At 39.8% G+C, this 23,385-nt stretch overlaps 2 protein-coding genes across 2 annotated transcripts in view; one reads left to right on the forward strand and one right to left on the reverse strand.

Moving 5' to 3' along the window:
• The window catches only part of METTL25 (methyltransferase like 25), a 103,654-nt gene extending 93,820 nt beyond the window's left edge, over positions 1 to 9,834 (reverse strand). Inside the window, exon 1 of the mRNA XM_058568711.1 lies at positions 9,539 to 9,834. Coding sequence (XP_058424694.1) covers positions 9,539 to 9,797 — 259 coding nt within the window. The 5' untranslated portion in view covers positions 9,798 to 9,834. The remainder of the gene's footprint in view (positions 1 to 9,538) is intronic.
• On the forward strand, positions 9,760 to 17,087 carry CCDC59 (coiled-coil domain containing 59). The gene is made up of 4 exons (XM_058568712.1): positions 9,760 to 10,137; positions 11,137 to 11,476; positions 14,205 to 14,304; positions 16,561 to 17,087. The coding sequence occupies exons 1-4, from the start codon at positions 9,984 to 9,986 to the stop codon at positions 16,720 to 16,722; spliced, it is 756 nt and encodes a 251-aa protein (XP_058424695.1). The 5' UTR covers positions 9,760 to 9,983; the 3' UTR covers positions 16,723 to 17,087.
• The last annotated feature ends 6,298 nt before the right edge of the window (positions 17,088 to 23,385 follow it).

The following is a 23,385-nucleotide window of genomic DNA, read 5'->3' on the forward strand; positions in this document are numbered from 1 at the left end:
ATGAGGAAACTGAGGCCTACAGTTAAATGTCCTGTGCAAAATACACAGCTAATCAGAGTTAGAGACAGATTAGAACCAGGTCTTCTGACTCTGGCCTAGTTTGTCTCTATTTGAGGGAAGCAGAATATAGAGAAGATGACTAATATTTATTAAATGCCTATTCACTTATGTGCTAGGTTTTAATATATATCTCATTTTCTTTTACACAGCCCTTTTAGGCAAGAATTATGATTCCCATTTTTCTAGTGAGGAAACTGATGCTCAAAAGCTAAACTAACTTTCACAAGATTATACAGCACTACATGGTCAGAGCCAGGATTCAAACTATACATGATGACCACAAAACCCATATTCTTTCCATGTTGTCTCCTACTTGCTTACATTAATAGCTGAGGTTCCAGCTGGAGAGGAGACAGTAGATAAGGCCAGAAGGTGAAGAACTTTATTTTGTAGGAAATGGAGACCTACTGGTGGCTTTTGAGCAGAGGAATGACAAGACCTGAACTACGATTCTGGAAGATAATTGGAGAGCAGTTTGAATGGAGAAGCAATTGAAACAGAGTCTGAAGAAAAAAACCACTCAAGGTCATTGCTAAAATTCTGTTGCAAGATTAAAAAAGGAGGCGACTGAACTATTTACTAGGCAAATGGGAAGTGGCAGAGGCAAGAGAAATGGAGGAGTTGGCAGATTATGAGCCTGAGTAACAGGAAGAATGTTAATGCCATTTATAGAGGAGCTCTTGAACCACTGAAGTCATGATGTTAAAAAACAAAAATAAAGGTAGATCCTAGTAGTCGTGAAGCCATGTAGGCAAGTAGTTTTTTTTTTTTTTTGTAAACCAGGAAAAGAATCTAAATATGATAAATCATAAAGATAGGTTACCATAACTGCACGCTTCCACTGAAAGGTTAATGATTTGATATAATTTAAACAAACAACAACATAAAATGAATATCTAAATAAATAAAAGGCACTCAAATTTATTCTGATTGGCTAAAAATAAGGATAATTTAAGTAGAATGAGGGGAAAAAATGCCATAGATGAGACGAATATTCATGAACTTTGTTTTCTAAACTTCTTAATAATTGAAAGATAAGAGGGATGGGGAATCACAAGTGCGGAGGGGGATACCATTAAAAATTAGAATATAAATTCAAGTTCTAAATGGTCTCATCTAAAATGAACTATCTCAAAGCACTTTCTATATATCAATTAAACAAAGTATGATGATAAATTATCCTGGGCTCCCAGATTTGTTTGCACTGTTGCTCTCGCTTACTTATGATTACAGTAGCAACCCAAGAATAGGGCCGACAATTGCCACTCTCTTGTTGTGGTGTAATATTGTTTCCACACTTGTAGTCTCCTAAAAAGACCCAGAAAAACTGAAAAACAGAAAATAGAGTTCAGGAAAATACATAAAGAGAGTGAAGGAATAAAAAAATACAACAGAGTAAAACAGATGACTAATTATTTCCCTGTTGTTCTCACTTTCTATTTCCAACACACTTTCTGGCTTCACGTGTTTTGAATTAAATGTGAGCATAATTTCAATGCACTACAATCACCACCATCACCACCAACAACAAAAACCACCTGGGATGGCCAAGAGGAAATTTAATCTATTAAAATGAAATAAAAATAATTTAAGAGAAAGCTCAACAAATGATAATCTATCATAGGCAGACCCTTTTCTGTGTTGTTCGATTAAAATCACAGTAAATTAATTATGCAGATGCTCACCAAAAAGAACCAATTCTAAAACATTTACTCAGCATCCAATCCTGGTAAGGATCATTTGAGTGACAATAACGAGAAACAGGAGAAGCAGCATATGGTCTCGAGAAGCTGAAAGAATAGTGTCAAGAGAGACCCTGGAGGCTCAGGCAGAGTCTCAGAGCAGCCCTGGGCTTTGGCAGAGTCACCGAGGACAGCTCTGCAGGCACAGAAACTGCATTTCCTGAAAGTTGAATAGGTTTTTCACAATGCTTCCAAACAACGTTACAAGAAATTGACTTTGAAATAAAAATTTGTCAATTTACATTCAGAAATATATTTATAATGATAACCCATATCGTTCATTTGCTAGGACATACAATCTCAATCAAGCTGGGTAGCTGGTTGAGCTGCCTCTGTAGTCTAGATCTATTTCTGCTACATTAAATATTTTGGCTGTCCTAACTCAGAATATCATTTCCCTCTTGCTTTTTGGAAGAATTTTCTAGACTTTATAAAGACCAGTTAACTTCTGAGGACCAAGAGATGATTCACTTGAGAATGTTCCAGATATATATACGCAATCATTACTTCCTAAGGACACAGCCTGGTTCCCTTGAAGGGGGTATAACAAAATCTAATCTCTGAGACGAGATACAGGACACACGTTTGCCCTATCAGCAAAGCATTAAGAGGCTATCTCTAGTGGCTTTTTTCTGCAGATGGATAATCTCACCTATATACATAATGACTTTTAGAAATTTTAACCTGAAGTGATGCCCTATCTTGATTTCATCTTCAAATTCACAGCGTTTCTTACTGCAATCTGCAACGTACTGAATGAAGTACTACATTTTCGCATAGGGAAAGAATAGTTACTGATTTCTATCTCCTCAAATTAAGTTATGACCTATTAGTTGGGTCAAATCATACGTAAACAAAGATCATAAACATAACACAGACAGAGATCACACCAGAAATAACAGATGTCTAGTTCAGTACCACATTTCAAGGGGTATGGTCAATAACACTCTTCATAGATCTACACTTCCTTCCTTTAAGAATCATTTACTTTCTCATCTATATGCCAGAAACTGTTCAAGGTGCTGAAAATACGACAATAAAAAAGGCAAACAATGCTCCTTTGTTTTTATAGACTTACAATCTAGACAGATACAGACAAGCCAATGGACAATGACAACAGCATGACATTTGGTGACATGGCAGAGAATAGAGGTTGTTAGAGGGACACATACATTTCCAGAAGTTCCTGACAATTTATTTCTTCCAAAGAAAGGCCTAATTACACCATCACCACCACAATCATCATCACCACAACCATAATCATGATTTATCAGCCATGATTTACTAAACTCACGCTACATTTTCAGTTCTATGTTAGGTGCTATATTACATCATCTGTAATCTTTACCACACCTCTGCAAGATAGGTCAAATTATATTTCTGAAAAAGGAAAAAAAACAACAACAATATCAACTGTGACAGACAATGTCAGCTCATAACTGGCCTGGCACCAACACACAGGCCACAGTCTTCCCTACTGAATATGAGAAGTGTCACAGTACACCAATATCTGATAAGGTCTGTGACCATGACAACTCCACAACCATATCTGAGCATAGACAAAAACAAGAGCATTGGGCAAACACAAAAACTTCCATGCACACAGCCCATGAGAAGCTCCTACGGTGAGGCACTGAGGCCTCAGGCCAACAGGCAGCACCAACCAGCCACCTATGCGAGGGAGACACCGTGGAGGCGAACCCTCCAGCCTAAACCAAGCCTTCAACAACGGCAGCCCCAGCCAACATCTGGACTGTGACCTCGTGAGACCCCAAACCAGATCCACTCAGTTAATCTACTCCTGAATCCTGACCCACACAAAGTGGATGAGATCATGTGGTTTTAAGTCACTTGTTCTGCAGCAATAGATAATATATAACATTAACATAAGTGTGTGTCAATGAGTCTATACCTTTCCAGTTAAAAGAATTATAAGGTAGGTCACATAATTAAATATTGATTAATACTATATTCTTCCTTTAATTCTTAGAGTATATTTTCTTTTAGTTCTTTGAACATACTTATAATAGCCACTTAAATCCAACATCTGAGCCCAATCAGAATCAGCTCTTGTTAACTCATCTTCTCTCCCTGGGTGACACTTTCCTGTAATTCTATGAACACACTACTTCAATCCAGCCACAGGGCTCACTTGGAATCAGTTTCCTGAGTATGGGTCAAACCTTCCTGTTGCTTTGCACATCTGGTAGTTTTGGGGTAAAGAGCAGAATTGTGAATAATTCATTGTAATGAATCTATTTTGTTTTTCTAAGGATTTTCTTGTTGTTGTTATTGTTCCACTAAGAAATTAATTTACCTGGACTCAAACTGTGAAATCTATCTCGTGCTCAGTGTACAGCAGCTGATGTCTCTGTCAGTTGCTGATTTACCAGCCTGCTCCCTGGGGGTATCCCCAAACCTGTGTAGTTTAGCAGTCAGACAAAGATTTGTGTAGATTTTATAGTCAGATTGTGGGGTTCACCCTCTCTGTGGTTACCTTTGTTTCCAAGGCTCCCCAGCCTAAATTTCCACTTCTCTGCCAGCCCTGAGTTCTGCCCTTAGATACAAGAATTCAGTCAGACTTCTGATTTTTGCCACCCAAGCAGTGTGCACTGTGGGGAACACACTGTCAAAGGCGCGGCAAATCTGCAAATCTCACCACGAGCTCTGTCTTTCACAGGTTCACACCCCCCTGGTTCTGCCAGTGTTTCCGCAAGACCCTCTGGGTCTCCCACGCAGATGCAGTTTAGAGGTCATCTGGGGATTCAGGCAGAGTTTATGCTCAGATCTTAGATCTCAGCCCTTCTGTGGCTCTCCTGCTTCCAGAATGTACCCCTTAAATTTCCATCTGCTCTGATCTCTGAATTTTGTCATCGCCACTTAGAGCTGGTAAGGATGTAGTTTTCCACTGCCAGATCTAGGGGGGCTTGGAGCACCCCCAGCAAGAAAGCCATTAACTCCCAGTTCTTACTTGATCAATAGAATCTTTCTATAGTAAACTCTTCTCACCTACCTTTGGTCATCTTCCAGAACCTTCCAGTAGTTGTTTTTAATAATCTGGCCACTGTTATCTGCTGGAGGAACTGCCTGACCTCTTCCAGCTCCCATTACCTGAAGTCTCCCTGGACTACTGGCTAGCCTCCTATCTAGTCTTCTGCTTCCATGTTTACCTTCCAATGACAGCCTCTTCTCCACCCAGAAGCCAGAGTCACCCCTTTGAAACATAAACCACATATCACATCCCCACAGAAAATTCTTGAAGAGGTTTCCATTTCACTCAGGGTAAAAGCCAAGCCCTCTGTATGGCCTACAAGTCCTATGTGAAGTCGCCCCAGGCCACCTCTCAAGCCTTCCGTCTTACCATCTCTTCCCAGTCTCTCCTCAACCATTCTGCTGGGCTTCCAACATGCCCAGCGTGCTCCAGCTCGGGCACCTGCTCTTCACTCGGCATGAAACACTCTTCCCTCAGGTAGTTGCATGACTGGCTCCCTCACTTTCTTCAAGTCTCTGTTCAGGTTTTGTCTTGTTAGAGATGACTTCCCTGATCACCCCTGCTAAAAGAGCATTTCTCTCTACCACACCAACAGGTTCACCTCCCCTCCCCTGCTTTTCTTCATTGTATTTACCACCACCTGAAATCATTCATATACATATATACACACATACATACATATACATATATGGTTTACTATGTATCTACCCTCACTAAAACATAAGCTCCAAGTGGACAGGGATTTTGTTGTGCCCTGGCAGGTAGTCGAAAGAATGGGTTAAGTGCTGTTATTTTGGGGCATTATTCTTAACCCCTTCCATGTACTAACTCATGTAACTTTCACAGCACCCCAGCAAGTAGGTACTATACTTATCCCCATTTTACAGATGAGGAACTGAGGCAAAAAGATTTGAAGCCCAAGTTAATGAAGCTAGGAAGTGATGGAGCCAGGACTAGAACCCAGACAGTCTGTCTGCAAAGCATTAGTCTGCTCAGGCTGCCATGACAAAATACTGCGGACTGAGTGACTTAAACAGCAATGTATTTTCTCGCAGTTCTGGAAGCTGGGAGTCCAAAATCAGGGTGCTGGCAGAGTTGGTAACTGGGGAAACCTCTACCCTTGGCTTGCAGACGGCTGCCTTCTCACTGCGTCCTCACACACTTTTCCTCTGTGTGTGTCCTCCTATGTCTCTTCCTCTTCCTATTGGATTAGGGGTTCACCCTTATACCTCATTTAACCTTAATTACCTCCTTAAAGGTCCTATCTCCAAACACGGTCACATTGCGGGTTAGGACTTCAACGTGTGAATTTTGGGGGGACACAAATCAATCTGTAACACCCATAACTTAAGCCATGGAAATACACCTTCCTTTTTATTTTGGAGAATTAAGATTTTTTTTCCCTATGAGCCAGCCCTGATGGTCTAGTGGTTCAAGTCTGGCACTCACTTCTTCGGTGGCCCAGGTTTGCTTCCCAGTCGTGGAACCACACCACCTGTCTGTCAGTTGCCATGCTGTGGCAGCAGCTCACACAGAAGAACTAGAATGACTTAAAACTAGGATATACAACTATGTACTGGGGCTTTGGGGAGGACAATAAAAAGTGGATAAAAAAAGAAAAAGAGTTTTTTCTCTAGCTCTTTCTAGATGAACAGACAAGAAACTTCCAAAACACTGACCAAGCCATAAGATCACCTGGCAAGATAAATCTACTGAAATGGCTACACTGAGGATTTTCAGAAACAACTTGGTCTCATAACGCACCAAATGAGTGTGCCAAACATCTGCTAGTGTACTTTCACACACTGTGCACTTCCTCGGTGCAGCTCTGGGAACTGTGTTTATTTGTAACTCCCCACACAGAACCAGCAGAAAACCATACTTCTTGTGAGTCCCTGATGGAAATCCGTTCCAGTCTCCTTGCTGCTCCATAAACACACTGTGCGTGCTCCCACCTCGGGGCCTTTGCCCCCTCTGTTCTCACTATCCGGAATGCTCTCCCTCCAGATAGCTTCATGACTCATTTTTCTCCTTACTTAGATTTTTTTCCAGAGTCATCCCCATGAAGTCTTGCTGCAACAACCTTTTGAAAATTGCAAACATACTTTCCTCTTGCACTTCCCTTATCTACTCCTCCCTTTTCTACTGGATTTTTCTCTGTGGCACTTTTTAAAAATTGTCTCTCTTCCCTCTAGAATGCAAGCAAGATGAAGGTGGAGGCTCTTGTTTCTTTATTTACTGCCATTTCCCTCGCCCCTAGAAAAGTGCCAGCACACGGTAGACACTCAGTGAATGTTCAATGAATGAACGAATAAATGAACGTCCTCGAGGTCGCAGAGCGGGTGAGGGGTAGAACTGGAATTTGAACCCTATCTGACTCAAGTGTAAACATTTAACTGCTGCGTTATACTGTGCATAGCAGCTAACAATTCTTCAATAAGATATCGCTCTGGTCAAAGCATAAAGAATGCTCTTCTCTAACACCAACAGTAGACCTCATACAGTGATGGAGAAAGTGCCCAACTTTACATAAACAAAACTTAATATTCCTTACAAACATAAATTATAAAAATTCATCCTTTTTAATACTAGAGGCAGCTGACCATTTATACAATTAAATATTTTGCATAAAAATGTTTGCAGGGTCAGAGACATTTCAAAAGCGAACAATCTAGTCTAGATTCCATTGTTGTTGGATAGGCACAAAACTGGTTGTAAGGTTTTCCCAAAAGTTGTTAGTATTTTATTCCTGGCCTAAGAGAACAAATAAGTGGTAGCATTCATTTATTTACTTGCCAAATATTTATTAATCACCTACTCTGACCAGGCACTGTTCTAGGCACTAGACACAGCAGTGAATGAGACAATTCTTATGTTCTTGAAGGGGAAACCATAAACACAAAACAAAACAAAAAAATAAGGAATGTATTCGTGTCATAAAACTATTGGTTTTGATAATAAATGGATTTTGTAATTCATTCCTAAATAATTCAGAGTAAACTTTTATCACAGTGGTGAAGACCTCAGACTTTAGAGTCAGATGACCCAGGTCTGAATCTCCGTTACAAGCTGTGCCCCTGGCAAATTACCGCCTCAAGTTGCAATTTCACAAACTGGGGAAAACAGAACCCATCATGCAAGGCTGACATAAAGATTAAAAGAGAAAACATGCAAGCAAACACTTAGCACGTTACAGGGTAAATAATAAATATCAATCCTATTATTATTATTAGGATATATAAACAATCTAATTCTTCCATTGTATGAAGACGGGGCTAAACTCACAGGAAGATCTTGGCTTCGTATTTAATTGTGGTTTCTTTTCTTTTTTTTGGAAGCTACCATGAGTCATCCATTCATTCATTCATTCATTCAACAAATATTCACTGAGCATTTAATAGATGCCAGCTATTTTACTAGCTACTGGGAATACATCAGTTTACAGGCCAGGCATGGTCTCTGGTCCCTTGGAATTTATGTTGCCATGTTATTATAAGTACTAGGTACCATGAGAGCAAACTGAAGAGGTGTCTAACTTTTCAACAATAAATAGTGAGCGACTTTCAAGAAACCAATATTCACCAAGATCTACTATAGGAGGCCCCTTTAGTGATGCTTTGCATTCAGGGAAAGCTCAATGAATAAAGTTCACCAGCAAGAGTAAGGTTGAGAATGCCTGGAAGGGAGGTAGGAGAAATCCCAGGAGTCTGCTGGTGTCCTCTCATCATTCTTCCAAAATACTTCCAAAATATACTCCCCTTAGTAGAATATAAGTTTCTTGAAGGCAAGAATCCCCAGAGCCCACAAAAATTCGTGGCACACAGTAGATACTTCATAGACAGTTTTCAAATGAACTAGTAAATATTCCAGGTCCTCACTACTACCATCCTGGTCCACGGTATGATCATCTATTTCCTGTACTACTGAAATGGACTTCTTAGCTTTTGCCCCACTAGACTGTTCTTCAAATACCTTTCAGATTTGTCTTTTCAGATGTTAGACTAGGTCACTATATTGACTAAATGGCTCCAAAGCTTTCCCCTCACACTTAGAATCCAATATCCTGCCAAGGTCTAGAGAGCCCTGCGCGATCCGGCCCCTCCTGCCTCCCTGACCGCACGTGCTGCGGCCCCGCACCTGGCTCTAGCCACTCAGGCTTTCTTCCTGACCCTCAGCCAGCCCCGCTCTTTGTGCCTCGCGGCCTCCGCGGTCCCCGGTCCTGAAATCCCTTCCTGTGGCTCTCAGGGCAGGCTGGCATCTTCTCAGGCTCCTGAGCACCTAAGTCAAAGCAGCCTCCTCACACAATCGCTATCCCATTTGACTGTTTTTATTTTCTTCCTAGCCATTATCATCACATGAAATTATCTCGATGTATTTCGTTAAGTGTTGATTTATCTTCTGCGGTGTTTCTACATGGAATCTATAAGCATTGTGAGAGCACTGTTCCCCTTGTTTCTCTCCACTCAAAAGATTGTTGAATTACTAAACGAAGACACGCCCTGCGCTGTTTCCAGTTCTCTTTAATTGTGGAAATACACAAGCACCTAGGGACCAAACAGATCCCGGAAAAGCATCTCCGCGCCACGCAGCCACTAAGCCGCTGCCCTCCCTCCGCTTCCCGCCAGGGCGTGCCTCGCCGGCGCCGCCGCTCACCTGTTCCCGCCCGACTTCCGCTAAGGGGCAGGCTCCGCTGGGCGGGACCGTCTCTCTGGCTCTTTGCCCGCCCCGCCCACCCGCCATTCACCTGATTCCCCCTCGGCTTCCGCCAGGGGGCGCGCCTCCGAGGGCCGGGCCTCCATCTGCGCCGCCGACCTCCCCAGCACCGCCAGCACTGTCTCCGGGGGCACGTCGACCAGTTGCTCCCACACGGACTCCGTGTAGAAGTCCACCGTATGTGCACTGGAAATGGATAAGGCTTCCCTCAGGAACCGCAGCAGCCCCTGCAACTTCGCCCGCAACGTGGACAGGTCCGGGGTCACTGGAAGCGGACAGGAAGCCGCCATGACGCTCACCCTCCCGGGCTGCAGGTGGCGCAAACGTGGCCGCAAGGCGAGTGCTCGGTCGAAAGTAGCACAGGCCAGATAAGTAGAACTTCGATCTGGACTCTACTTGGGCGATTGATTGCTTCTGCCTGATGACGTAGTTTGACAGCGTCCGTTGTGGTTTTCCGGCGACGCGGTTGGTGTGCTATGGCGCCGGTGAGGCCGGCAGCAAGGTGGCGGCCAGGGAGTGTGGGGACGCGTGGTGAAGGAGTTTCTCCGGTCGGATTCAGGAATCAGAATGTGAAACAGAGGAGGTGGCGACCTAACCATGCGCAGGCCTTCGTGGGGAGCCTTCGGGAGGGTATGTGAGAAGGCAGCCTTTTACAAGTCCTCAGGCCTGCGAAATCTTAGGATCCGCGACCCGCCGAAGCGGGCAAGAAGGATTTAGGAACAAGACTGGCCCCTCCTCGGGGCAGAGGAAGCCATTCTTAAACCCGCTGAAGCCGTGGCCTTCTCAGAGCTCTGGATGGAAAGACGAGGCACTTTTGCTACCTCTAAATCTTGAAACATCTTCCCCGACTTAACCCCATTCTTGATCAGAACTCTCTTTCCTCTACGTTTTGCCCGTGAAACTGTAAGCAGAGAGCATCTAAGGATCCACTTGTGCATGTAATACGGTAAAGGATAGACAGAACGGCTGGGCCAGAAATATACTACCCCAAACCCTTGCTGATTACCCCGAAGTCTCCCAGTCTTATCTTCCTTTCTTTCGCTTTAGTTTGTGTTTTTCATTTTATCTTGCTGTCTGTAAGTTCCCTCAAATACCCCTTGGAATGTATAAATTTTAAGTTCAGTTTTCTGATAATTGCTAGCTGTTCAGAATGTCATACACCATGTTATCTGTTTTGCGTTGAGTTATTTTAGAAAATCAGTCGTATAGTTGTTTCTCTAAGGTTAAGTAATAAATGTGAGGGTTTTTTTCTTAATTATTTATTAAAGACCTAGATTAAGTGTTTTAAATGAATTAAGGACTTTGTTTTGATTTGTCAGTACAGTAAATTAGAGTTGTACTATGCTCTAGTCATTTTTCCTTCTTTGAGATTCTTGAGTGTCTGTATGGCTGTTAGCCTGGTCTTTTTGCAAAGGACTGACATACTAGTCTTTTTGCAAAGGACTGACATACTATTCGTTCCATTAGCTGAAACTTGTTTTCTTGAAGTAACCTTTTAAAGCAAAACATAATGTAATTCTGGCATCTGAATGTGATGGTGTGAAAAGTTTTTCATTTTAAATTAACAGTTACATTTTTCATGCAACTTATTTTCTGAGAAAGTAATTTATGACTGGTATTCTTCAATAGGACAAGGCTTTGCATTTCGAAGAAAACTGAAGATTCAGCAAAATTACAAGAAATTGCTGTGGAGGGAAAAGAAAGCCCAAACTGCACAGGAATCCCAATTCACAGATCGGTACCCTGATCATCTGAAACATCTCTATTTAGCGGAAGAAGAAAGACTCAGGAAGCAACTTAGAAAAGTTGACCATCCTTTGTCAGAAGAACAAGTTGACCAGCCTTTGTCAGAAGAACAAGGTGATCAGCCTTTGCCAGTAGAAGAATGTAGCATTGACCAGGCTTTGTCTGAAGAACACTGTAGCATTGAGCAGCCTCAGCCAGAAGAACAATGTAGCGTAAGAGTAAAGTATGTATTATCTTGTTTTGAAATCCTTTATTTTAGATATAAGTGGTGTTTTATGAAAGAGATTTAGGACAATTTGTATATGAATTGGAATTTTTTTATTTAAGGCATTTTAGAAGTCATGATGTAATTAAGTGAAAAGATTTTCATGGAGGCTTTCTTTTCAGTTTAAATGACTGAAGTAGACTGGTTTAGCTTAATAGAAGAAGTAATGGAATGGGAATTAAGAGGTCTGGGTTTTGGATTTCAGCCTCTCAAGTATATTTAACTTACTTGGACCATGATTAACTCCTATTATTAATATAAGTTTAAAAAACAAACAGACAACTAATTTTTGAGAAGTATTATAGTGAAGTGGTTAACAGCATGGACTGTGGAGCTGTACATAACATGTTGGTGTTCAATGTCCTCTTTGGGAAATGATAATAAGAAGTATGTACTTCAGAGCTGCCGTGTTGCACAACTCCAGAATGGATTATTCCACGGACTGTGGTATGGTATCCCTGATCTATCTCATGACGTGAAGACGAAATAAGTTCATTTCTTAAAAGGTGTATGGTACGTGGGAAGTGCTACATGAGTGTTACCTACTACTGCTGTTGCTACTACTACTGTTATTACAGTATTGTTAATCTGGATTTTTTTTTTCCTAGAAGATGTAGACTTGGTTGCAATTAAAAAACAAATGGCACAGTTCCATAAAAACTTTGGTTTTATAAGACCTAACTTATAAAGCTTTCGCTGCACATACCTCAGGTCAAAAAACAACTAAAATCTAAACTTTCAGAGAAGCCAGTTGTTGTTTGGGACCATAACTTTTTACTTTACTAAAATTCTGTCCTTTAAAGTTGTGAACTATTTGTGGTAAAAGTAACAGGAAATAGGACTTCAGGAAAAAGTGTAGCCAAGGATGAAGACAGAGACACTAAAAATTCAGTTTTTTCAGTAGGCTTGTTCATCTTATTATCGGATAGTAGATGTAAAGCTGTGGCAAAAGATTAGCACTAAAAATGTAGATTTGAGTCATTCCCGGTGATAATTGAAGTGAGAAGGGTTAAATCATGGTCAAGATACAAAGGTAAAAATTATATTCTTTTTTTTTTTTTTTTTATAATTTTTATTTATTTTTTCCCCCAGAGCCCCAGTAGACAGTTGTATGTCACAGCTGCACGTCCTTCTAGTTGCTGTATGTGGGACACGGCCTCAGCATGGCCGGAGAAGCGGTGTGTTGGTGTGCGCCCGGGATCCGAACCCAGGCCGCCAGCAGCGGAGCGCACGCACTTAACCACTAAGCCACGGGGCCGGCCCAAAAATTATATTCTTAAAGATTATTTATTTTAAAGTGAAAGCAGGAAAAAGTTGTCATTGAAGAAGTTAAATAGAACTGTCATAATTGGAGAAAGAGGAATACAGTGACAGCTGAGTCAGCAGAGGAGCATTGTACAAAGTAGAGGTTGGTCGACTGTAAAATACTGTAAGGTCCAAGAGAAAAAGAACTGAGAGGAGGTCTTTGTATTTGTGGTCTAGGCAATCATTGGTGACTTTAGAGATTTTCAATAACCGTGATTAAGTTTTTAGCCTTACATATGTGTGGCATCTGAAGCCATAGTCAAGGATGTGACGGCCTCAAGAGTGTGGAGACCAACAAGAGAAACACTTGGGGGAAAACCTGGAGCAAGGAAGAGAAAGAGGATCAAGAGAGAAGAACATCACCAAAACAAAGGGAGTGGAATTTTCAGAAGTAGTGAATGGTCAATTAAATGTGACTGAAAAGTAGCCATTGACTCGATCATCATATTTTGCTAGAAGGTCATCACTCTCTTGCCGTGGGCAGTTTCGTTGGAGTGGTGAGAGCGAAAATCAGATTGCAAAGAGTTAAGGAGTGAATGGGAAGTGACCATCGTAGTCTATTCACTATTCTTTCTAGATACTTGATTATGACTATGAAAGGACAAGGGATGAGAGATGGGTAGTTAGAAGAGGAGACAGAGTCTGGTGATGAGTAATTTATGCATTTGTTTACCTTGAGAAGGGAGCTGCTGAAATATGTTATATTGTGGTTATGGTGTTGGTGTAGTGAAAATTGAGAGATAAGGAAAAGGAAGATTATTGAATCAGATATCCTGAGGAAGTGGATGGAATCGGGACCTAAGGGCTTGAATTAGCTTAGGCAATAGGACACCTTCAGAGAGGTGAGAAGTACTTTAAGATAGAGTAGTTCTAAATGGGGACTAGGTCCAAGGTGTGGCCATTCATGACTGAGTAGATGAAATGGAATAGAGATGAGTTGGTCAAAGAACTTTGGGATTCAAGTTCATGTACATCTGCAACTTCCATCACGTCCTTGAATTTAATGCCTTTTTCAGTCTGTCATTTCTGCCATTCGTGTGCTGGTTTCCTGGGTTTTTTTGGTTTTTGTTAATTTTATTTTTTTTTTAATATTTTAGGATCTTTCAAAGCTTTCTGTATTTTCCTAATTGAAATATTTCTCCAAGAATCTCCATTTACCACTTTTTAATTATATCTTGAAAGCTGTAACTATGTTTTTAATATGTTACTTGGACATTTTACTAATAAGATTAATGTCCTCTTTCTTCCAACCTCTCTTCCCCCCTATTAATTTGCATTAGTGAGATTTTATTATACAAATACTATATTTGACATAACTGTGTCATAATTTTGGTTATATCATTTTTAATCCCTGTGACTTGTCTTACTTTGTCTTACAAAGCTCCATTACTATTCCAAAGAAAAATAAAAAGAAAACATCAAATCAGAAAGCACAGGAAGAATATGAACGGGTACAAGCTAAGCGTGCTGCTAAGAAACAAGTAAGATCTACTTTTAAAATATTTAGCTTCATTTTTCCTTATTTATCCTAAATGTATATGTAAGCTTCTTAGTATGGGGCACATAGTGTGCCCTCTATAAATATTTGTTAGTAAATGAATGGTCTGAGTAGAGCTGAGGAATTTCAACATATTCAAATTCCTTGATTGTTTATATCATCCTTGAGAGGTGATACTGATAGCTCAAAAATAGGATTTTAAAGATATTGTTCATAGGTTAATAATATGAGCATCTGGGATTATGTTTCTCAAGAGTTTGGTCTAGGAACTTGCGCTTTCAACAGCTGCCTCAAGAGATTCTTATGGATAATAAAATTGGAGAACTGACCTAAGAAAAATATAGATGATTTCCACAGTTTTACATTGAAGCAAGTAAAAGCCAGAGGGAGGTGTTAGAATAAAATAGTTCTTTACTCTAAAGAGTTGGTCTTGCCTATTAAAAATCCTACTACATTAAGTTAGCAAAAAGTTATCACTCTGTATTATCATTCAGAAACTCAAAATTATAATGCATTTTTCAACTGAGTAGAACAAAATTATTCACAGCTTCAACAAAATTATTTTGTTTAATCTGTGGTTAATTCTTTTTGTGTTGAAGCTCTATTAATCTATCACTTTAAAAAGGATAGGACATCAATCAAAAATACCCCAAAGATGGCATTGTCATATGATTTCTTTTATGTCTTAGCTTTTAGAGTTTGTGTAAATAAGAAATCTGGAAGTTTAACATCTAAAATTCTTATGATTCTTCTTAAACTGATAACAGACTAGGATGAAGCAGAAACATTTCTTCATGGAAATTATTCTGGACCTTTGTTTCTTAGCTTGTTACGTCATGCTTTTGTCTAACCAGCCGTCTGTTATCTGCCACCCTTGGAAATAGTATACCAGGTGAAGTAAGGCCCATTGTACAGTACAGACCATTGTATGTAAAACATGTAATATTCTTTTCAAATTTCCTTTATATATAAATGCTAGGGCTTTGTAATCATGAAAATTGACAGTTTCTTAGAACTTGCAGGTATCAAATGTTAGTATAAAAATCAACACCATTATCCATGAGAAATCAAAATTAAGAACATTAATTAAATAAAGACCCATAATAGATGGTAAGACTATTTAAATTTTTTTAACTCTGTTAGAGAAACTCTATAAAGGTAAACTCGACTCCATATACCTAAATTCACAAATAAACTCCAGATGCTTGTGTGCTTATTAAAATAAATGAAGTACAGGGGCCAGCCTGGTGGCGCAAGCGCTTAAGTGTGCGCGCTCCACTACGGTGGCCCGGGGTTCACCGGTTCAGATCCCGGGCGCACAGCGACACACCACTTGGCAAGCCATGCTGTGGCGGCGTCCCATATAAAGTGGAGGAAGATGGGCACGGATGTTAGCCCAGGGCCGGTCTTCTTCAGCAAAAATAAATAAATAAATAAATAGAGAGGTGGATTGGCAGATGTTAGCACGGGGCTGATCTTCCTCACACACACACAAAAAAGTAAGTGAAGCACTATATCATAGGAGAACATGGGTAAGTGATACAGCGTAGCATGATGGAGAAGTTTACAGACTTTGAATTCACAAGATCTGGGTATGAGACTTGGCTCTTCCAGTTATTTGGGATCTTGGGCGAGATACTTTCAGTGTGATTGAGCATCAGCTGCTCGTCTGTAAGGTGAAGACGGTAACAGCGTAAAAGGTTGGAAAAGAATGGAATGTGCTGTGATGTATGTGAAAGCACTTTGTTAATTATGTCACCATACAAATGTAAGGCTGTGTTATTTGGGGCTATATGTATTACAGGGGAAATTGAAAAACAGCGTTCGTATTGCATTAAGAACTTTTGTTTTAACTTTTTAATTTAGTAAGAATACTGTAGTGTATTTCAAGTAGTGCTTTTCGGGTCTGTATATGACTTTGAATTATTTTTCCTTATACTCACATGAGTTTGAGTCTTTATCTTAGCAAATCAGATGATCATGATAATTCTTAAATGATCAAAATCATAATGCCTAGCACAGTGTTTTGCATATGTCGTCAATAAATGCTTCTTGAACTAATTGTCAGATGGCAAATTAAAAAGAATACCAGATGTTCTGGAAATGAAGATTTTAGTGTTATATGGACTAGATAACCTTATATGTTACAGCATGTGATATAGTGTAAAGGCAAAGAGGGTACACTACTTTAGTTACATATCTTACATTAGGTGTTAATTACATATGTTAATAATTTCAGGAATTTGAGAGGAGAAAACAAGAGAGAGAAGAAGCTCAAAGGCTCTACAAAAAGAAGAAAATGGAAGTGTTCAAAATATTGAGCAAAAAGACTAAAAAGGGCCAACCAAACTTGAATTTACAAATGGAGTATCTTCTTAAAAAAATACAAGAAAAAAGTTAAATCAGCCGTGTTGTCCTTAATCAAGGGTTAAAATATCTACTATCTATTGAGTTCTTTTGTATATGTGCTCTACCTCCTAATAATTAACTAAATTTATCAACATAAACTGGATTGCTAAGCTGTACTAAATATGAAATGTCAAAATATTTTTGTTCTTGTAAAAGAAAATTTTCGATATATACTCTACATAGTATGATTTGTTTCTTAAATTTATTTGCCTCTGAAGGAAGGTTGGTCTGAAGAACTGAAAGAACCTTCTATCTGAGCAACAGGTTCAAGCATGTAATACTTTTGTACCTGTATAAACTTCAGATGAAATAAATTTCTGTATGAAATTCAGATGAAATAAAATGTTTTAAAAATAAGGGAGTGGAGCTTTCAATGAATCATTTCAATGAAATGTTTAAATTTAGTAATCAACTATTGTGGTTTTAAAATTCATTTTAAAAATGAAGGGGCAAAGACTCCCCTTGGACTTCTTAATCAATTTATTTTAAATTAAGTACATCTTACAGAGGGCTTTCCAGAAACCTGAGAGCAGGCCACCTGGGTGGTAAAACGCTTATGCTCCCACCAGATTACAATGTAGTCTTTATACAAAGCAGATTTTGGTGTAAGAATTCAGAGTCTGATGTTTATAAACAGTCTCTTAAGTGAAAGCACGCAACTTGTTAGTGTAAGATTTTTGAATGATGATGGAAAGCCAGTAGCGTCACAGCGAGAATTAAGCTTTCCAGATCCTGTGGGATCCCATTGTGTAGGAACATTGTCACCAGGCATTAGCAGTGTTGTCTCTGCTGGTACCTTTGTGAGCTGAGGGAGAGTGCTGGACTACTGCTGCTCCTCCTGCCTCCTTGTAATCGCTGCAAAGTGAGAAAAGCTTGACTGTCATCATCATAAACAAGAGGACCGTACAATACTATCTGTAAAATATTGTATAATAAAGTTTTATAAATGGTAACAGTTGCGGCCTGATATTGCATTAAGGTTTTAGGGAGTCCACACTCTGCTTTTAAAAGTGCAATAGGAGGTGCTGAGGAAACAGCTTACTACAGAGAAATTCTTTATTGCATAGAAAACAGTGCTTAGAAATTTGCAGTACATTATGTTACAGTTAAAACGAGAAACTGAGAAAGCCTAAATTTGCCTACATTGGTGAAGACAGTACATTGTGAAGCAGAGTAAAATATCTCCATTAATTGCTTTATAATGCTTTATAAAAGAAAAACATATGTTTTTCTTTTACTTCTAGACACTTTATCAGGGTGGGGCAAAACACAGGAAGAGAACTAATCCTTTTGAGAGATGAGTAAAAATTAGTTAAGTTCATTTTAGCGACTTTGTTGAGCAGCTGCTACATATTCAAGGTCCATGTTAAGGAGTTATTCTTAAAAAAAAAAGATTCTTTCCTTTAAGGAACTTCGAGCGCAGTAAATGCCAAGTAACATCACAGGACAAAAAGTAATCAGTGACGATCAGGTACAAAACAAAAGGTTCAGACTTGACTGCAGCAGAGAACCACCAACAGAGCTGCTTACAATGCACGTTCAAGAGCCCTGCCCCGAGAATCGGACAGCATAGATGGGCTGTCATAGATGTTGTCACAAGCAACCCCAGTGATTCTGTTGTTGGTCCTCAGACCAGGTTTTGCAAAGCACTGAACCAGGGCCTCAGACTTCTGAGACGTTTCATCTGGTTGAGGACATCAGGGAAAGTGTCGTGGATGAGACGGCATGTGAGAAAAGCCTTCAAGGTTGAGAATTACAGGTGAAGACGGCGTGAAGAAAATCACAAAGGGAAGAGAACTTGGGATGTATTGAAAAGCTTATTTAAAAGTCTTAAAAAATAGTTATGCTATATGTACATTGTCATTACCTATGGGGCTAACACTTCCTATCCATTGCCAATGTGTCATTCCGTATGAACGGGGCACCATCAGCCTAACACCCGTGGTCTCCTTACTGTTCTTACTTGTTCTGCCCGGGGAGGTAATGACTTACCTAAATGGTAAGTTTGGGAGAGGACCTGGCCTGCCTGCACAGTGTGTGTACTCTTGATTACTATTCTCATACTGAAAATCGTAAAGAACAGGCTGTATTAAGGAAGGGTAGGAGGTGGATGGGGATAGGGACAGAGCAGGGGAGAGGCCTGTGTTTTGCGAAATGTAACATCTAAAACTCCAATTTGTGCTGACTGGGTCAGTCTGTCGAGAAATAAATCAGGAATGAAATTTGAGGGAACACAATGTACGAGTGGAAAAGCTTTGGGTTGCCAGACCTGAATGTGTACGTATGGAGTTTTGACCTTGGCAGTTTGTAGAGGCTTATACTGGGTCATTAATTTGATTTTTATAAATGTGCAGTAGGCTTTTAATCCTTTTAATTGCTGAGGTTTTGGCAAAATGCTTTAAAAGTCTCATGAGATTTTAACCTGAAGTTGAGGGTGGCTTTGTCCACAGAAAATTGGTTTTTTCCGCAGAGGTAGGGTGCAGTATTGGGCCTTAAGCAGAAGTGTCTAGGCTTCAAGAAAGAAGCAAGGTGTGGCGTGGGAATGGTAGAGACACAGGCTTCAGCAAAGGCACAGAACGTGGGAGTGGCGTTCCCAAAGGCTGGCCTCCCGGGCGGTCTCAGCTGATGCCCGCCAAGATGAAGTTTAGTGAGCTACCCCAGCGTGCTGGTACAGTAGTACCCCCAACCATGAGGAATACGTTCCAAGACCCTCAGTGGGTGCTTGAAACCTCAGATAGTACTGACTCCTGTATATACTATGTTTTTTTCCTATACATGCTTATTTGAGGTGTGACAGCAAAACTGGCATGAATTTCTTTTTCCTTCAAAATTTCACGGATAGAAGATTCATTCTTACTATAGATCTTAGCAACCTCAGCATACGATTTTTTTTGCTTCTTTATTAAGTGGAGAACTAAACATCTTTTCACTTCAAGGAAGCACTTTATGTCTCTCTGGCATATCCGAATTGCCAGCATCACTACTCTTGCACTTCAGCGACATTATTAAGTAAAAGCAGGGTTACTTGAACACAAGCACTGCGATACTGTGACAGTTGATCTAATAATCAAGAGGGCTACTAAGTGACCGACGGGCAGGTGGCGTGTACAGCGTGGATCCACTAGATGAATTCACGTCCAGGGCGGGGTGGGATGGAGCAGGATGGCGCGAGATTTCATCACGGTACTCAGAATGGTGCACAATTTAACTTATGAATTGTTTATTTCTGGAATTTTCTGTTTAACATTTTCAGATCTCGGTTTCAGTTAGCCCCAGTCAATCGAGGTTCAGAAGCAGACGATCCTCCTTCTGACCTATCCCCAGGTTAGTAGCCTAAGGCTACGTCACAATGCCTCCATCATTCACCTCACTTCATCTCATCACCCAGGCGTTGTATCATCTTGCGTCATCACTAGAAGAAGAAAGGTAAGTACAATACAATAAGATATTTTGAGAGAGAGATCACATTCACATAACTTTTATTACAGTATATTGTTCTATTTTACTATGTTATTGTTAATCTTTTACTGTGCCTAATTTATAAATTAAACTTTATCATAGGTGTGCATGTATAGGAAAAAACATAGTCTATATAGGGTTTGGTACTATCCGAGATTTCAAGCACCCACTGGGGGTCTTGGAACGTAATCTCCGCAGACAAGGGGGGGCTACTGTGTTAGCAGGCATTGACAAGTGCAGGCAGCCTCAGGGTGCAGGCTACTGCAGCTTGACCTTGAACTACATTTAAATTCATGGATGAGCATAAGGGGCCTCATCAGAAGCTGCAGAGACACTAGAAAGCAATCTCATTTGAGGCAAGAATTTAATGATAGAAAAAATATTTATAAATACGCTAAATATGAGTGACTATATCAGCTATATCAGTATTTGCTGCTCTTAAACTTCAAGGCAGAGGACTTGTATACAATACAGACTTCTAGAGAAGTTCAAGGTTTAAATTGCTCCTGCCAATCATTAAAATGCAATGTAAAAGACAAATTTTGAAAATAGAGATTTTGAATATACTAGATGGGAAAGATCAGAATGGCAAATGAGACCTAGTGATTAGGACTGCACCACTGCAAATCTATACTTTACAAGATAGCACCAGTGTCTCAAATGCCACTCTCTGGGAGAGATGATACAGTGTGCCATGCTAAATGAATGGTGATAAATTTAACTTCTTGCTGAAAAATGTCTTCCAATTTAGTTTAAGTGTGAAGGTCACTGACCTGCACAATATGGAGAATTGGCATAACTGATTGGCATTCTGATAAGGCTAAAGCCATCCCCACTCTTCTCCTTCCTACAGATCCATGAGTTTCTACTATAGAGTTTGTGATACATACTGTATTTGGCAATAACAGTTACAGCGTTCTGGAAACATAATTTTTCCAGGATAACTGCTTTTTAAATTTTGTGGATGTGAGGCAAGTGATATGATAATCTTGGGTGTTCTATTCTTTAGACCTTTTAAAAATTGAAACACACCATAGGCTTGATGTTGAATTAATTTAACTTTTGAGGAGCTGAATGAGTCAGTTCTATCCCCAAGAAAGACACACAGGCTGCAACTGCTGTAGAAGTCCACCTAGGCATTAAGAACATTTCTGGCTGTGAGGGAACAAAATAAGAAACTGGGAAGGACTTTAATTTCATTGGACTTTTGTAAGGACAGGAGAATTCGATTCTGGGTTTTGATTTTTTGGTCTTTGGACATTAACTTGAAAGGTGATTTAATATATAGACTTTATTTTCTTCCTAGGAGTTTGATAAGAGGAAATATTGATACTAATATGTGCGACATCAACATTTTGCTGGCTTTTTATCATTGAGCTCTCTTTATGTATTTGGATAATTCCCATAGAGAACACCTGATTGAATCACCCATGCTGCTGATTGAGAGCCCTATGAGATGCACACCTCATGGGCCTAGTGACCTGGGTTTTACAAATAAATTTATCGAGGTACAATAGATGGAATATATTTAAAATGTATAATTTGTTGAGTTTGGCGCATGTATTCACTCATGAAATCATCACCACAATCACAAATTCATCACCATCATCTCCAAAAATTTCCTCATGGCCCTTTGTAATCATTTGTCCCAGTGGCTCCCCAAATTGGTCTGAGGCAGCCACTGATCTGCTTTCTGTTACTATAGATAGTTTGCATTTTCAAAAATTTTATATAATTGGAATCATATACTGTACATTCTTTTTTGTCTGGCTTCTTTCAGTTGGCATGATTGAGATTCATTCATGTTTTTGCATTTATCAATAGTTTGTTCCTTTTTATTGCTGAGTATTCTATTTGTTTATCCATTCTCCTGTTGATTGACATCTGGGTTATTTCCAGTTTGGGGTTCCTATAATAAAGCTACTATGAATATTTGCGTATAGGTCTTCTATGGGCAGCTGCTTTCAATTCTCTTCAGTAACACCTAGGAGTGGAATGGTTCAGTTACATGAAAGGTGTATTTAACTTTTTAGGAAATGTGACATCTGCAAGGAGATTGGATGCTGGAAAAGTGGCTACCTGCTAAAACTGAGAAAGAGCCTATAAAGTCAAATTACATGTCCAACAACGACATCCAAGGTGTCATTGCATCACCTCCATTATACCTATTTTGGGGGCAGGCCTTCCAATTCCTAGTGAATGCAGAGTCTACATTTTCCACCTTCAATCTCACCACTTTATCTCAACCTGTTCCTTGGAGTACTAATAAAATAATTGGGGACGCTGTCTCCAAAAGACATTGATAACCTATGATATTACTAGTCTTGAAACTTTTACCAATTTCAGTTGTGTGTCTTTGCTCCAGCTAACTTAGTTGAGAATTGCTCTGTAACAGCTTTATGAAATTAAATGTTTGCCAGAAGGCACCACATCAGAGCAACCCAAATTATAGAAGTTCCCTGCATGTACATCCTCTCCTGATGCAGTATGAGATCAGATTCCTTCTACTTTTTGGGCTAAAGACTCTACTGGCATGAGTAGAATATTTGGAACTGACCTGCTAAGATTCAGATGAATCCTTGTTAACTCCTCACTGAGGTCATCCCAATATGCACTCAAATGTGAAGAAAAACCCATCATTGAGTCTTTATTAGCTTAATGATGGCCACATCTCATTCCTTGCAGTACTCCCACATAGCCATTAAGAAACCTATCAGAAAAGGCTACCTAACCCCTATTTGTAGAATTGTGATCCCTACACTCCTAGTGGTTCCCAAAGCAAATACATCCTGTCCTCCGTCCCCCCAAAAAGTAAATATTTCACAGAAGTCAATTTATATGCGACTTTCTTTAGTAGACACGTAGATAAAGACAGTTAATATTTGTTTGCTATTTTTGTGGGAAAATTAACAGCATACTAGATTGTTATACCTCAGGGATTTACAGAACCCCCCTCATATTTCCTTCAATCTAAACTAGTCAATCTAAACAAACAGATTTGACTTTTCTGTGAAAGTCTATTATCATACAATATGTAGATGATTTATTGCTGTGCCCGTGCCCCCTTAATATAAGTAGTTCACAGGAAGACTTCATGTATGTCTTTTCAAGATTAGTTGAAAAGGGTTACAAGCCATCTAGAGAAAAGTTATGATTTTGTTAAGAAACTGTACAAATCATTTGGGTCACAATCTGT

The sequence above is a fragment of the Diceros bicornis genome, chromosome 25 (genome assembly GCF_020826845.1).
Source record: "Diceros bicornis minor isolate mBicDic1 chromosome 25, mDicBic1.mat.cur, whole genome shotgun sequence".
Classification (NCBI taxonomy): Eukaryota; Metazoa; Chordata; class Mammalia; order Perissodactyla; family Rhinocerotidae; genus Diceros; species Diceros bicornis.

Coding starts and splice junctions, on each gene's coding strand:
- CCDC59 (XM_058568712.1), top strand. CDS start 9,984: ATGGCGCCGGTGAGGCCGGCAGCAAGGTGGCGGCCAGGGAGTGTGGGG. Junction 11,477..14,204: donor CAATGTAGCGTAAGAGTAAA/GTATGTATTATC, acceptor TGTCTTACAAAG/CTCCATTACTATTCCAAAGA. Junction 14,305..16,560: donor AGCGTGCTGCTAAGAAACAA/GTAAGATCTACT, acceptor TAATAATTTCAG/GAATTTGAGAGGAGAAAACA.